A 16,283-nucleotide genomic window follows, 5' to 3' on the forward strand; every position below is an offset into this window, starting at 1 on the left:
TGGTCACCCCATTTGCAGCCCGTTGAGATCAAAAGTAACGACGCTTCCCCGTTACTTTTACCTGACAGTAGTGAGGACGCAGGACTGTGTCGCGATGGTTGAGTCACGTTTAGTGGGACTTGATGACTGTAGCTATTCGTCCTGTAAGGATCAAGCGATATCTAAATATACTATTACCTTCATTGGTTGGTTCAAAGATGCTCGATGTGGACATAACATTTCACCATTTATTACAGGAGATTTATTTAGAATGGGACGCATTTATTAAATGTTTTTCATACATTTTATTTCGAATCAAACAGGAACAGCATTTAAACATAGTTGATATGACAGGTACACAAAACCCTTACCATAACCCTGATTGCTGTCCAACGAAACACAAGATTAAAAACTCAACAAACCTTAATTGATTGCTTTAGAAGAATACATTCAAGTAACTACTTTATCATTGGCTTTAGGTACAAACATGGTCAAAAGTGAAAATGAAGCGCTGCAAATATAACAACTCCTCTTCAGTAAAAGCACCAGAAGTCCAGCACAGTGCGCAATCAGTTCAGCAGCAAAGACAACAGCACACAGAAGGCCGGAAACAATGGTTCAAGAATCTCAAGTGCAAGTGTAGCACTAGGTTTAATAAAAGTGTGAGCATGTGCACACGCACACACATTTTATGTACTTTATTTGATTCCACATTACAAGTTAATATCATTTTAGGAACCAAATGTGATGAATTATCCAACAACTATTTGACCAACAAACATCTTGTTATGGGAATGCATCATTAAGGGTACAGGAAACATCTCCTTTTCCAGATGAACATGCTCCCTATAACAGTTGATATTGAGCAGTACTTAGCTAGCTGTCTGGCCCTTCTTTTACTTAGTCCACTGATGTTAAGTCCACTCACCACCAGCCTATGCACATGGCCTAGAATGCCAAAGACAAGAACAATGAGGACACATTTCAATGGCAGATGTTAGAGGATGGTATTTCAGTTTTTTTGTACAGTAGGATTCCTCCATGAACAGGTCAAAGGCACAGGCTACTTTTCTCTTGTGATATGCAAATGATGTCTGGTGTGTTGGGAATTCCTGAAAAGCAGTTTGTGGATGTGTTAAACCAGTGGGACTTGACAGAGGTATGTTTGACACACACACACACACACACACACACACACACACACACACACACACACACACACACACACACACACACACACACACACACACACACACACACACACACACACACACACACACACACACACACACACACACACCAGCAAATACTGGATAGGCGAAGTGGACGGTTGCATGTATATGCTCTAAGGTTCACAGATGCTGACTTCGTTGTTCGTTTCACAAAAAACAATTAATTCACAATATTAATAAAAATCTTCTTTCCATTTCACAATATTCAACGATGCAATCTCATTCCATTCTAGTAAGTTAACAGAAACTACCGACATATTAATTCACAAACCCATAGGAAGGTCTCCGGACAGCAGATGTCTAAAACAGCAGGTGGGATACAGATTCCCAGACAAAGCGTGTCAATTTCTTCTCATCATCTTTTTGAGCCATTGACAGAAGATTCCCTGATTGCCTGGTATGGACAAGTGGAAAAACAACATTTACAAGAACATACAATAGATGAACATCAAAATAACACACACACATAGCCTTGGCGAAAAGTGATGCCAGAAATAAAGGTTCACGACATGTGCTCGTGTTTGGTGGCGTACGGAGACGCGCGTCACAAAGGGACCGAGGACGCGCTGAGGCGGCAGGACTCGCTGGAACATTGGAAGGGGAGGCGATGGCGCCGCTCTGGGAAAGGCAGTGAGCGAGCCTGGCTGGCGTGGGAGCCCTCCCGGGTCTAGCGTCCCTCCAGAGGGGGGGGTTGGGCTTGATCCCCCTCTGAGGGAGAAGGGCGAGAGGAGATGGGATTAGAATGGGGTACAGGGGGGTTGGGGACGGTGGGGAGCAGAGGCTGCCTGTTCAGAGGACTATGGCTGCTTTGTTCTGACCGCATGCACCCATGCACACAGAGATAGGCAGCTTTCAGGGACAGCCGTTGGCACTGGTTTGAGGTGTGCAGGCACTTCCTGGAGATCCAGCCCCAAGCAGGAGTAGGTATGGTGGGGTAGGATTAACAACATGGTCCCTATGATAAATGATAATCATGCTTCTAAACTTTTAACTGAGTTGTTTTTCTTTACAAAATGGGCCGACCAAGACCTTAAATTTACCAATACAAAAGTGTAGAAACTTTGCCCTCCATACACATCACAAGTGTAGGGATATACCCACAAATGAGAATAACGAGAGCTGACCAATTCACACACAGGAGGGGAAAAAGGAACGATAACAAATCCTTAAGGTCAAAGGAAAGGAAGATTCCAAAGAGCATGCAAGGAAGGTCAGAATCCAGATACAGGACAATCCCACGGGTTATACACACATAGACAGTCTATATCATTTACCTCACCCCCGTCACCATCATCCTACTCATCACCTTTTCCCTGGAATTGGCGACAAGACAAGACAGACAAGAGTTGATGACAGAGAGACAGAGAAACACACTAAAGTTCAGTGGGTTTACTGGCTTGCGTTGTGTCTTAGGAGTGTGTGTGTGTGGGGGGGGGGGGGAAGATTGGCGACGAACAACGACAGAAAAGGTTGTAGCTAAACCTGAAATCAGGGCTCACCTGATCCTCGGCACTCAGGAGGCGATTGAGAAGCGCGACGGCCCCCAACTTGCCAGCCCCCGTGGCCTGGAAGGAGGAACACGTTACTGTTATGTTCAAACACTAGAATGGTTCTCCTCCACGCTTTTATCCAAAGCGACTTGCATAAGTACATTTGTCAGAAGAACGAGAAACAATACATCACTGGCTGTAAAGGATGTTCATAGAACCAAGGTCCATGCACTGACAATTCTTAGGTTAACCCATTCCCCGTGTATAAAGAAGATAGCTATGATAAGACGCTACAGGCTACATGATGCTACGTACTGTTTTGAAGTGCCAGGACGTACAACATACAATAAATGCGTAAGAGGGGTGTTTTTAGGAGAGTAAGGGAGGAGAAGGAAACGCAAAAGGACTCCAGTACTAACCACTGAAAGGGCCGTCTGTCCGTCATACCCGGGAATGTTCAGATCGGCCCCGGCCAGGTGCCAGATCTGCAGACCGTCCAGGTCTCCGTGCGCCGCTAGGCTAAAAACACACAAGGTATCAGAGGTCAGAGTAGCCCTGGACGTACAGCTGCCGTTCCACTAAACGACCAGAATATCTAAACCGCTGCAGTCATATCAACCAGCAAGCAAGCATCAACGAAGGGAATGCATTTGTTTTATTTTTTCAAAAGACAGTGAAATAGAAGTAGTGCATGGACTTCATGATCGGCGACGTGGTTAACAATGGTTAACAATCAGATCTTCAACCAGCACATTTTACAGGACATGTTGTGACGCAGCAGGATAGCATCCGGACCGTGACGGAGCCGACAGGGCCAGCGACCCGAGCGTGGGGGCCACACAGAGGAGCCAGGCTCTGCGTGCATGGGGGCCAGGGAGAGAGAGTTTTGCAGCCTGGGAGCATTCCTGCTGCCACTCGGCGTCAAGACTGGGGAGGCTGGTCGTAGCTGTGAAGACGAGTGTGGGGGTGGTCGTCTCAACGTTTGTCCCCCCGGCCCATACCATCTCTGAGCGCGTCTCACCTGCACAGCTCTGTGCCCGAGACGGCCAGCTGCTCTCGGGACAGGTGGGCTCCGGTCTTCCGCAGGAGCCTCACGATGTCTTTGCGTCTGCAGGAGACCACAGAGGGGCGGAGGGGGGAACATAGGAGTTGTGCATCAGTAACAATTGGGCACCAATGAGTATAATTAGGGGGGTTGCGACAGAACAAAGATGCACTTGTTGGGAGGTGTCCATGTTGTTGAGGTGCAAACACAGGGGACAATACAGCGTCTACCATCATATGCTCTTTTTGAATGAGTGGTGGTGACAAAAAGAAAAGGTAATCAGAATTGGATAAATGCCAGGCAAGTATTTATTAATATTACAATTATTAAAAGCCAGTTAAGCAGAGTCCTTCACAAACGTTACTGCGGGGGTTACCTGAAGCGCACTGCGTTAGACAGGGGTGTGTCGCCGTAGCGATCCCGGCTGTGGACGCTGGACCCGTGCTCCAGGAGGTACTGGACCACCTTCAGGTGGCCCTCGCACGCAGCGATGTGCAGCGGTGTGCGTCCGTCGTAGTCGCCAACACTCAGGTAACTCCCCTAATCCACACACAACGACTGACGTTAGTGTTTTGGTAAAATGATGAAGACCGGATGACGATCTAGTTACAACAGCAGACGGGGCGATATATATTTATTAAGGAACGATAGAATAACTGAACCAATGGAAACACGGCCGATATTAGCCTCCCAGGTCCCTCGAAGTAACAGAAGCGATCAATGTTAGAGAGACTAAATAAAGTTACATCAAAGCATACTATATTATCAAGATATACTTGATAATATAGTATCAAGTATATCTGCATCAATCTTGTAGATCTGTCTAACTGCCAGGCTGCTGCGTTCAACGTCTTGGCCTTAGGGCTGCAGCTAACGATTATTTTTTATAGTTGATGAATCTAACAGGATCTTTTTAAGATTAATAATTTTGACGATAAGATGTCAAAGCATATTTCATCACAAGGTAACAGACTACAAAGAGAAGGCTTAAAGGTGCTGGCTTTTTCTGACAAGCCAACAAAAACAATATTTCAGTACGGTTAGTCAATTTGGAGGTTGATTTTGAAGGCCTTCCTCCAGAGTGACTCTCCTGAAACACATTACTCGCTCGCTAGCTTTAGCAATAGCTCTGCCTAGCCTTGTGGAAAGCTCTGGTCATGCGTGATCAGTGCATGGGCAGACTGTGTGCAGGTAGCAGGGTAGGTTAGTAGACAGACCGGCCTGGGACAACCACAGACCAGCCATTTCTTTCTTTTCCCAGTTTTTTTTCCCCAGAGCATTTGCTTTATTGATTACTGTTGGGATGTAAAGAGAAAAAAAATAAATGCTTCTGAAATAAATCCCCTTTTCTAGCTTTAGGAATTAATTGTTTTATACTTATACTTGATAAATGACTATCAAAATAAGATTGAATGAATTTTCTCGCTTGGTCGACTCATCGTTGCAGCCCTACCTGTCATGCAACATTATTATTTTGTGTTTAATTCAGTGTTACTTGCCATTTCCCGGATGGATTCCAGGGCCTCCACGTCTCCGATCTTGGCGGCGGCGCAGGCCAGCGGGGGGGCCAGGGCATCACGGATGGCTTCCAGTTCCTGGGGAACGGCATTCAAAATCAGGGAAGCTTCATCCGTCGCTTTTGACAGAGCTATCAACAAATCTTATTCTCATCTTATCTCTGCAACACAGTGAAAACGAGTACTAGGATTACTGCCACAGTAGTATCCCCTTTTTCAATATCGACTGTATTCATAAACTGCACAGGACAATGTTAGAATGGAGCAAGTCTTGGAGCAACTCCAAGAGTTCAATTCAATTAAGATTGAAGAACCACCATCAAATGTGACTTTAGTCACACCCTTCAGTGGCTGTTTATCCCAAATCTTTTCTTCAGATACAGGTCATCACGAGCAGGGCGGGGAGAGACACCAACTGCTATAAACCTTTCCGCCGACGGTCAAGGACACCAGCAGCTGGGCACTGAGCACATTTGGATCCAGAAGTTAAGGCTTAGGCTGCGTTCCTATCATTTAAAAAATGGCCCCGCTTACACTTTCCCTCACGATTTGTTGAAAAGCTGCTCTGCACTCACACACAGAATCATCGCAGCCATGGCATGACATTCTCACTGTTCCCCAAGTGTGACTCCCAAGTCTGTGAGCATGCCCAGTGGCGTCTAAACACTTGTGGATTTTAGAGTATGCCGGCACTGTTGGAGAAAACTATGAATCCAGGGCTTGATCGTGTGCGGTGTGCAGAATCCCTGGCTGATGGAGACAGAGGCTTGCATCTCATTGAAAAACACTAAACTTTCCACATGCTGCATCTCAGATAGGGCGTAAAACGTAAAGCATCTTCCCGTTCAGACTGACCTCCTTGCAGCTGATGCTGAGCGACTTGGCGATGACCTGGATGAAGCGGCTGTCACTCAGGTTGAGCTTGGCTCCCGCCAGGTCTGCCATCATCTCCCCTCGCAGGTTCTGGGCCATCATCTGGACCATGTGAGGCACGTGCAGGAACCCAAAGATAAGCATGCAAACGTGTGGGTCAGCAGTAGTCACAACCACATCGGCGTGTTGCTAAACTGACAAACAATTGTTAGTGCTTGGCACTTGGTTCTACGAACGTCCTCCCTGTACCGACAGCGATATATTGTTTCTCCTTCTTCTAACAAATGTACTTAATGTAAGTCGCTGTGGATAGAAGCATCTGCTAAATGCCCTGAATGTAAATCTAAATGCAAGACCCACCTTCTTTTTGGTCTGGTGGTCCAGCCCTTCAATGGCCAACACGTAAGACAGCTTGGAGAGGACCGCCTCGGGGGTCATGTCCACGCCGGGCAGCAGCCCCGCTTTATACAGGACCTGGGGAGAGGCAGGCGGGTGGCTACCATCCAAGGGCTCATTTTCCTCGTCTGCCATTTTAGGGACTTCTCCTCCAAACGATTCCTCTTATTTCAGTTTTGACGACATTTCGACTGCATTTAAAAACTGCACAGGACGATGGTAGGATTCAGTTCGTTTAAATTCCAATTAATTAAGATTGAAGAACCACCTTCAAATGTGACTTCAGCCACGCCCTTGGTTGGTTGTTTTCCCCAATAGCATTTGTTTGCGTGGTTATTCATTCACACTTTTGTTACCATTTACTCCTGACCCACTCAGCAGAAGCCCTTCTCTGATGGCTAGCCCGCGCTAGCTCCTACCTCGCCCGTGGCGTAGACCTTGGACACGGTGCCCCTCAGACACTGGGTGGTGTTGATGATGATCACGCTGCGGTCCGTGGCCTCCTTCAGCTCGGCCAGGAGGTCGGCGCGGTTGTCGGGGGCGTTCCCGGTGCCGTAGGTCTCCAGGACCACGCCCTCCATGGGCGGCTGCAGGAACGACCTCACCTGCGCACACGGAGCAGACGCGTCAGACCACGCTTTACATGGACTCCACGGAACCGACAAGACACACGGGTGGAGTCGAGGCTACATGGGACTTTGTGTCGGTCACTGGGTCTCTGTCCCCTGCAAGAGCCCCTAAGAGTCCCCGAGGTTATGTGCCCCCCTCCGAAAACCTAGCTACAAGTCGGGGTGATGGAGATGCACCGCCGGCCTCGCCTTTCCTACTGGGTTTGTCGGTGCATTCATGATTCGTTTTCACACATGTTCCTAGTTACGACACATCAGCTCCCCGTTAAAGAGATCACTAGATGTCGCTGAATAAGTGTCAGAGTGCTCAGAACCACGGACTCAGAGTCGTAACTGCATCCCGACCTCGACATCTGCTGCGTACCTACAACTCAACACACAAGTATAATTTGGCCTTTTTTGCTAAACCTGAACCTCAACTGCCCTTCCCTGTCCAGCGTTATGGCTCTACTCCCCCCTCCCTGTCCCTGCATGTGATCCCAGCTCCTCTCCTAAAAGCACATCTGCTGTTGTCTTGTGCTGCTGCCATCCCCGTCACCGCTTGACTGGCACCCAGAGACTCCCTTTCCCGCCGGTAACCATGGCATCTGGAGGTGAAACCGCTAAACCCCAGGAAGAGGGGGTGGGGGAGGCGACCAGTAACTTACAAAGACATGAGCAGAAAGAATGTAACTAGGCTTGTATCGTCACTCTGAACATAAAGTGGGACAGCACTCAAATGCCCAGCAAGAAGGGCCGTTTGCTGATACAATAGACGGATACACTTTGCCCCAAGCCTCTTGTACAGACTGAAGCACTTAGTTCGAACCCAAAGCAAACTGCTGCGGTACAGTGAACAATGTCACCCAAGGCAGGCAGGGAGGGAGACCTAGAGAGAGACAGAGAGAAGAGGGAAGAGAGAGAGAGACAGAGACAGAAACAGAGCTAGAGACAGAGACATAGCTAGAGACAGAGAGATAGACAGAGACAGAGATAGAGCCAGAGATAGAGACAGAGAGAGAGACAGAGAGAAGAGGGAAGAGAGAAGAGATAGAGACAGAGACATAGCTAGAGACAGAGACATAGCTAGAGACAGAGACATAGCTAGAGACAGAGCTAGAGACAGAGCTAGAGACAGAGCTAGAGACAGAGCTAGAGACAGAGGGAGAAGAGACAGAGACAGAGACAGAGATAGAGACAGAGACAGAGCTAGAGACAGACACAGACACAGAGCTAGAGACAGAGACTTTTGATGGTTGAAGGGGTAACAGGAACAGACGGAGACAGGAAAGCAGCTCTCTTTTCATCTCTGGATGAAAAACTAAATATTAGAATAATTTCCTGGGGCCAAAGGATTGCTGGGGACATCCGAACAGAGCCAGGTAGTACTGGCATAAGGGAAATCACAAAACACAAAAATAAATTGGAAAAATAAATTGAGGAAATTAATATGGCGTTAGACTGGGATCTAACAGGCCAGATTGTGAGTGGATCTTGGATTGTCGTACAGTTTATCGAGTGCAGGTGACAAGCCACGCAGTAAGACAAACATTTGGTGTCTCCTGGTCCTTCAGGAGTGTGGATAAAGACATTTGATTTAAATACCTATTTGCCACTGCAGTAGGCGTAAGGTCCCTTTAGAGGCATAAACACCAGACTTTACCACGGGGAAGGGCTCCTGTGGCGAGGCGAATTGGACTGGAATTGGAGTGGAAACGGTTTGTGGGTGGCCTATATTTAACTTAGGCCGTTTACAAACATGGGTCAGGTGACTAATTACAGGGAAGGAAATAAACAAAGTCTTTCTCGAGCAAATATTTGTGTAAAACACGGATGCTATTCTCAGAATTCTGTAAGAAGTTGCAGAGGAAAGGACACTACCACTACTGCCAATACCACTACCAATACTTTAGAAGACAGACGCATGGCAAGATGGAGGGCTTCCTTCATGCCATAGCCCCGTGTTGTTTGGAGCTTATCGTCATAACATAGTGAAATGTATTCCTATAACTGAGCAAAGCCTGTGCAGTACACATACACATGCATAGTAGATTACACATATGGATGTCAAAGAAGACAAAAGCAAAAGGTATTTCGGCTAATTCACACGCATTGAGATAATGGAATGGCGCTAACACTGCAGACAAGATCATGATTGTTTTTCAATTTACATTTCATAGTGCAATCTCGTTCTGAGACAACAAATATTATCACCCACTAATGGGCTTGAAACTAATAGCAAAATAGGAAAGATATTTGGATGATTTTCGATGTCACCAATGTTTATAATGACCTTTCTGATCCCTCTGCATGTGAGAGAATGAATGACTACAAAAGTTAATGAGCCATTTCCAACTGATGACCAAGAGCCATACAGAAGACCTCCAGACTCTGACTCAACACCACCTGAGACAGCTTACGAAACTACCTGTGGCCACGAGGCGCACACTGTGGATCAATCGCTCTCCAATCCTCCCCCTCTCCCTCCCTTGTGGACTCCCCGTATATATACCCTCCCTCCCTTTCCCCCTCTTTCTGCCTCCCTTACCCTCTCCCTCACTCCCTCCCCTAACCCCTTTCCCTCCCTCCCTCCCTCCCTCCCTCCCTCAAGCTTACTTACTTGCTCCCTCCCACTCCCTCCCTCTTTGTGTATCAACCTCCCTCCCTCCCTCCCTCCCTCCCCTATTTGTAGCTGTCTCCCGCCGTCTCCCCTCCCCCCCTGGCTGACTTACGGTTGCCGCGGTGATGCCAGGGAACAGCCTCAGCAGGCCCACGTTGCGGTTCAGCTCTGTGCGCACGCGGAACTTGGTGGAGGTGTTGGCTCTCCACACCGTGTCCCAGTTGACTGTGGGGGACCGAGCATTAACTAAATCGCCACGGTAACCACAACTGGAAATACAAACGATAAGATAGCACCATGACAAGCCATTCAATCATCCATCCGTCCATTCATTCATCCATCACCTGTAGCTGCTATCATTGCTGTAACACGGGGAATGGGTTAGCCTAGCGATCAATATACCGACAGCAATATATTGATGCACTTCTTATGACAAATGTCATAAGAAGTGCAACAATATATGACAAATGACGAATGACAAATGACGCTTTGGATAAAAGCGTCTGCTAAATGCCCTCAATGTAAATGTAAATGTAAAAGCTAGCACCATGACAAGCCATTCAATCATCCATCCATCCATTTATTCATCCATTACCTGTTATATCCACGTCCATCTTGGCCAGGGGGGGCAGGTTAGGGGAGGCAAAGGCATTGAAACTCCCGGTGTCCACTTTGGTGACGCGGTTTCCCCTGTACAGTTTGTTGCGGAAGTACACGCATACCTTGATAGGAAGAGGCGTGCAGGTGAACAATGTATTTTGATAGAGGAATATGGATTTAATAGTACAATCTTTCTGATGAGGACAGCAGCCATGAACCAAACGTCTGTCGGGAAGGAGGTTGGTTCAAGCTAAACCATTATAGATTCATTCACTCGCTAGACAAGTGAATTCAGCTAAAATAGTGTCAAACATATCAACTGTTTCATCTTTCCTGTAAAAAAGGGAGTATAATCAATTAGTTTTCATTGTCTTCCCAGTATCTTGTTGAACTCCCTGACAGTCCTCTTACTGTTTGAGATAATCACCTGCTGTTGTGAAACACACCTACGTTTACCCAACAATCTCGTTGACTGAGAATGTTAAGTTTTGTTTCCTTCCCTCCACATAAAACTATAACAAATTGTCAAAACAATGACAAATTTTCTGTCTGATTTACAAATATTAATAGAAGAATCAACTGACACACAGTAGCAACATATACGTAGTATCTACCTGCAGTTGCCAACAGTAGCAGCCTCTTATTGCTCACCTCTGGAATTACAAACAGTCCAGCAATCAGCAGCGCCCCCATCAGGTTGTCCCTGCCATCGCTCCTCATTTCATAAATTGGCACCTGGAAGAAAGTTTATGTTTTCAAATCAAATAATTACATTTGAAAAGTGGTGCATCGGTGACTAACCCCACTGATGTGCAAACCAGTCGGGCGACAATATGCCTTGGTTACCCGGGTTTAAATGTCTTATGATACATGTCACACCCTCACTCTTTCAACACACTCAACTATCCTGTCGATACAAAAGTAAAGTAGACAGACTTTAACAGTGACATTTGGGGCATTCAGCAGACGCCTTATTCAAAGCAACCTACAATAAGTACATTTGTCGGAAGAAGGAGAAACAATATGTATAACGACAGTATAAATAAAGCTTGAGCTGCTGCCCCCGCGACACGACCCCGGATAAGCGGATAAGATGAGGATGACGACACTGCCAGCACAGTAAGGATGTTCATAGAACTAAGTGCCACCAAGCACGTTACCTGGGAGCCAGTGAGGATGACGGGCTTGCCCAGGTGCTCACACATGAAGGACAGGGCGGAGGCCGTGTAGGCCATGGTGTCCGTGCCGTGGAGGATCACGAAGCCATTGTAGCACTCGTAGTTTTTCTACCGAGACAAATTTAAGACGGTTTAAAAGGTTGAGATGACCAATCTATGGAAAACACATTTTGTTTAGTCAATGAGCAGACACATCTATCCAACACGCACCAGCAATGCCTTCTTCTTAAATGTTTCACCTTATATTTAATTGATGAGCAGAAGGGTGTGAAACATCATGCTCTATGATGCCTGCAGCTAGGTTTCTGGCCTTGTTTATTCAACTAACATTTCGTTACCCAAAGGGCATGATAATTAATGTGCTGCAGAGAAACTAATAATTGGGCCTCACATACCTCGATGTCTTTCCCGATTTTTCCCCAGTCCTCGGTCGACATGTTGGAGGAATCCAGTAAGGGGCTGTACTCTAGAAAGGTGTACACCACCCGTTTATTGTCCTTGTACGACCTGTGAAAAGACGTCGACTTTGCAATTATCAAAAAACATTACCCAGCCGATTAAAAGGAAGGGCGTTAAAAGTAAGCAGTGAATACAGCAGTTACAACAAAGGTGGATATTCAGCATAACAATGAAAAGGAGCAATGGATCACACAGGAAATCATACGTTCATTCTGTTAATCCTAGTTTATGCTTAAACTGGAGAGCGTTAAGAGAACGGATGGGAAGAATGGAGGACTAACATTCGAGTCTGTGCTTGTGAGTGTGTTTTGGGGGGGGGGGGGGGGGGGGGGGAATAAAGGTTGTGGGGGTGTGGGCCGGCCTTGTGGCCCGTCTCTCAATAAACAACAAATAAAGCATCTGGATAAATCATTAGCCAAACCAATTCCGTCCCTGGGAATCAATGTTTAACACATTCTAGGCAAAAGCAAATGATCCAGCGCCCCCCTCAGACCGGCCTCAGAGGTTTCCTCATTCGCCATTACCTCTCGCCATTACCTCTTTACTGAAAAAATGTGCAAAAAAGAAATGCAATCATGCCAACACATATCCAAATTGCAATGCAAAACACATGCATATTAACATTTCAATTAGGATTATCTCAACTCAATATTGAGATATTTCAAAAGTGCCAAGAGAAGAGCAGAAAAAGGGAGTTAACAGCTTCAGAAGGAGAGATACCCCAGGAGATGAGCAACATCCACAAACAAAAAGCCTTTTCTTCAAAGCTTCTTCTTTGGCCCAAAGCCAGCCACCCTCTCTACTGGTATTGAAGTCACAGAGGGAGGATGTCACATGACCCATGACCAAACTGACTAATAAGAGTAGCTTCAATGTGCCTCGGGAATCTCAGCAAGGCCTTTTCTGAACTGCAAGCAGGATCTTAAAACGTGCTCATGGCACAAGGTTTTCAGGCGACACGACAAAAGCATAGTAGAGACGCACACAATGCCTCCAGTACTACAATACCGTTTAAAGCGCTCTTCAGCATGGCTGCTTGGGTTCCTGTTGGGGCAACGGAGCAGTTGAGAGTAGGAAGGAAGGATGCAGAGTGTATCTGTTGCAGTAATGGTGGGAGGTGGTGGGGCTGTTGCTTTATTTTGTACCCCTGGTGATACTAAATATAAACCAAGAGATGAATAGAAAAGTATGTAACCATGACTTGGCCTGTACATAGTGCTGTGGCTTGCTAGAAGTTCAAAATGAACCCTCCATTCTTTAGCACGAGTTTGTGTCCATAGTGAAATGAACACATCTTCGACAACCTTAGCCCACACATCAGGTCGACAAATACTCAACTCTTAAATATTAATTAGTTAGTATAGAACTTACTAGTCATTCGATGGTGACTCCTAAATAGACCAATGGGATTGCTAAATTCAATTTTATTTGTATAGCCCTTAATCACAGGTACAGTCTCAAAGGGCTTAACAGGCAATATATTTATGACATATGCTATGAAGAGGTGTCTTGGTGGACGAAAGGCTTACGGCAGGACCAGTGTTTTGTCCGGGGTATCGTAGAATTCGTACAAGCCTGTGTCCTGGGCATATTGCTCATCGTGGAAGGTGGTCAGCTTTCGCAGGCCCTCCACAAACGCATTGGATTCCGGTGAGAGGACTGGGGGTGAGACAAAAACAATCAGCCTTTGAGAGGCACGCGTTTGGGGCGGTGTTACAAACAAGCAACCCAGAAACCTGGCTGAGAGTGAACTTTGCTGGTAACAAGGAAAAATGCACTTGGTGCACATGCGCAAGAATACAATATAACTTTTTTTATTTTTCTTGTTTACATGTTAGCGTTACATTACGTATTCACAGTGTGAGAAAAATCGTTGAAGCTTATTCAAACCTGAGAAGTGTTTTCGTACTGAAGTACTTTAATGTACGATTTTTTATTTCAATACATAAACCATTGGATCTTTCACTTAGTTGAGGAGAAGTACATTATCAACCGTCAATTTCAGCCTTGACAATTGCAGTTGATATGTGCCTTCAGACATACTGCATGTCAGGAAGACCTCCATGTTTGTTATTGTATTTGGGCCAGGCCACTTTAAGCTTTCCATGAATCTGTGGGTTGCTGTTATTATCACACAGTTGTTGCGTAACCTTTCAGTTCACTTTGCCGTTATTACTACTTGAAGGTTTGAACGCTCCAAAGAAACAGGCAAATTGTTTAAAAAACATCACATATCACAAAAGGAATTGGTAGCATAGCACATATGAATTCATCTAGAAATGCATCCCCTAGACTTCAAAGAATTGAAATCCAAGAAAGCCTTCCATCCAATCTCAGTATTGGCCTTCCAATACTGTGAAGCACCAGGAAAACACACTGAACAATTTAGGGAAGAAAACCACAAAACTGATATTTTGGTGTTATTCCGTCATCACGTCTGATGTCACTCCTTGTAACATGAACCTGTGTGCTGGGCTCTGTCACCCTCGACTGCAAGCATGAGTAGTTATATTTACACAGTGAGCATTGAGTTACTTTTTAGCATCGCTACTGAAGAAGGCCAACTCGCTCCACCCCTATTACTGGACATATGGGTGAATGACTCCTGTGGGGTCAGGCTGACTTTTATAATTCTATAGGTAGGGAACATTGCAGGAATGGTCAGGTTGATTCACTCATCAAGGGCATTGTTCAAATTAATGAATTGATGTGCCACAATTTCCCCCAGCTAAATAAAGATAAACCTGAAAATAATTCTTGGTGCCAAAGATGAAAGTGTTAAGTTACGGCTCTTACCGAATCTCGATCAGTGAAGACTAAAACCAGGTTCCTTCCTACATCTTGGTGTAGTTATGGACTCAGAGCTAAACTGTAATAGCAACATTAGGATTAGGATTTTTTCTTTATTGGCATTTATGCAGAACATAATAGGAATTTGTCTCAACTTTCCAGTGTGTGTGTTTAAGAAATATTGTTTATGGTTTAGGACAACATACATCTCTCATCTGCTTGCGTGTTATGAGCCAACTTCAGCCCTAAGCTTGGATTGATCCAAGCTTGGTGAAGTAGCTTTTATTTTATTTCTTTAATGATCAAGAATACTCTTGATCAATGGTCGACACGATGTTGATTTGAAACCTTCACAGACACATAGTTGACTAGCGCTCTTCCAGATCCCAACCTTCAGCGAAATGATTGAACAGCGTGCCTGTGTGCAAGTCATCAGGAGTGTGATGCTTCAACCTAAACAGCAGTATGCCTATATGTAGTTGTTATTGTTATTTTTTATTATTCCTTGCAATGAATTACTCACTAACGCACGTAGTAGGCTCAGCGTAAACTACATCCTAAATGTCCAAGTAGATGGTCCATCAGATGATTCCCTAGAAACGTGATACTCTCTCCCGGCTCATCTGAGAACATGGATAGATATTTACCGTCGTTATGACTCTTCATTCCGATGGTTCCTCCGGTGTTGATGACCAGTACCCGAACCTCTCGCCTACTGCCATGCAGCGTGCAGTTTCGCATCGCGTTGGGGAGGCTATCAAGACACTCCGCGTCGCTGGTTTTGGAATTAGACAAAGCTCGAGCGAGTGAAGTCATGTTTTCAGAGATCGAGGGAGGATTCGACGTAGACGTCTTATACTAAACCCCTCTCGGCTCTGGCCCTAGCTTTAAATCCGACCACAACAGTGGAGTCTTCTCTATGGTCCCACGTTCCCGCAACGCAATGACCACGCAGACGCTTAGACGCAGTAGTGAACGTTTATGGTTCTGCGTTAAAGTGTGTAGTGACACTTTAGTGACGATACATGCGATTGCGTCCGTCAACGGATGACCTAGGGCGTGTCTGACGTATAGGGGTCTCTGTAGACGCTTACTGCAGCCAATCAAATCTCTCCCTGCTACAAAGCCGATGTGTGGATATAAATACAAAAGATGACACAAACAGGTGGCTAAAAACAATCCTATTATTCCACATTTCTTCAAAAAAAATATAACGGCCGGAATTTACAGCTTCTTCCTGCATGTTAAAGACCTACGTGCAGGTTAACCGGAAGTTGTGATTAAAGGGTACATATATCAGGTGGTGGAAGGTAGCCTCAGCCTACTAGAACTATGGCGTCTAACTGTACGTCCACACCAGGAGCGACCAAAGTCGCTGCGAATTTTCGCTGCGAATTTTTCTGTTCGCTTTGGTCGCTCAAGTCGCTCATGACGTACAATTCAATTATGCAGACGCATTTAAAGGAGCCGTATGCGTTTAGTAGGCCCTACAGACA

General features: G+C 45.8%; 1 protein-coding gene across 2 annotated transcripts; it reads right to left on the bottom strand.

The window, feature by feature from the left end:
- Nucleotides 1–240: 240 nt before the first annotated feature.
- LOC132446181 (60 kDa lysophospholipase-like) lies at nt 241–15,851 on the bottom strand. 2 transcript variants are annotated; one of them, XM_060036333.1, is made up of 18 exons: nt 15,435–15,851; nt 13,527–13,656; nt 13,006–13,041; nt 11,934–12,045; nt 11,521–11,646; nt 11,012–11,095; nt 10,356–10,482; nt 9,873–9,985; nt 6,952–7,137; nt 6,497–6,610; nt 6,119–6,238; nt 5,246–5,341; nt 4,123–4,286; nt 3,723–3,809; nt 3,121–3,220; nt 2,711–2,776; nt 2,486–2,524; nt 241–1,919 (listed from the first exon to the last, which is right to left on the bottom strand). In XM_060036333.1, the coding sequence occupies exons 1-17, from the start codon at nt 15,601–15,603 to the stop codon at nt 2,507–2,509; spliced, it is 1,848 nt and encodes a 615-aa protein (XP_059892316.1). In that variant the 5' UTR covers nt 15,604–15,851; the 3' UTR covers nt 241–1,919; nt 2,486–2,506. The 2 variants fall into 2 exon arrangements, with proteins under 2 accessions (XP_059892316.1, XP_059892317.1); XM_060036334.1 differs by lacking the exon at nt 13,006–13,041 and having other exon boundaries at nt 15,435–15,850.
- Nucleotides 15,852–16,283: the final 432 nt, after the last annotated feature.

This window comes from Gadus macrocephalus, chromosome 18 (genome assembly GCF_031168955.1).
Source record: "Gadus macrocephalus chromosome 18, ASM3116895v1".
In the NCBI taxonomy this organism is placed as follows: Eukaryota; Metazoa; Chordata; class Actinopteri; order Gadiformes; family Gadidae; genus Gadus; species Gadus macrocephalus.

Coding starts and splice junctions, on each gene's coding strand:
- LOC132446181 (XM_060036333.1), bottom strand. CDS start 15,603: ATGACTTCACTCGCTCGAGCTTTGTCTAATTCCAAAACCAGCGACGCG. Junction 10,483..11,011: donor GACTGTTTGTAATTCCAGAG/GTGAGCAATAAG, acceptor CTTCCTATCAAG/GTATGCGTGTACTTCCGCAA. Junction 2,777..3,120: donor GACAGACGGCCCTTTCAGTG/GTTAGTACTGGA, acceptor TCCTCCTTCCAG/GCCACGGGGGCTGGCAAGTT.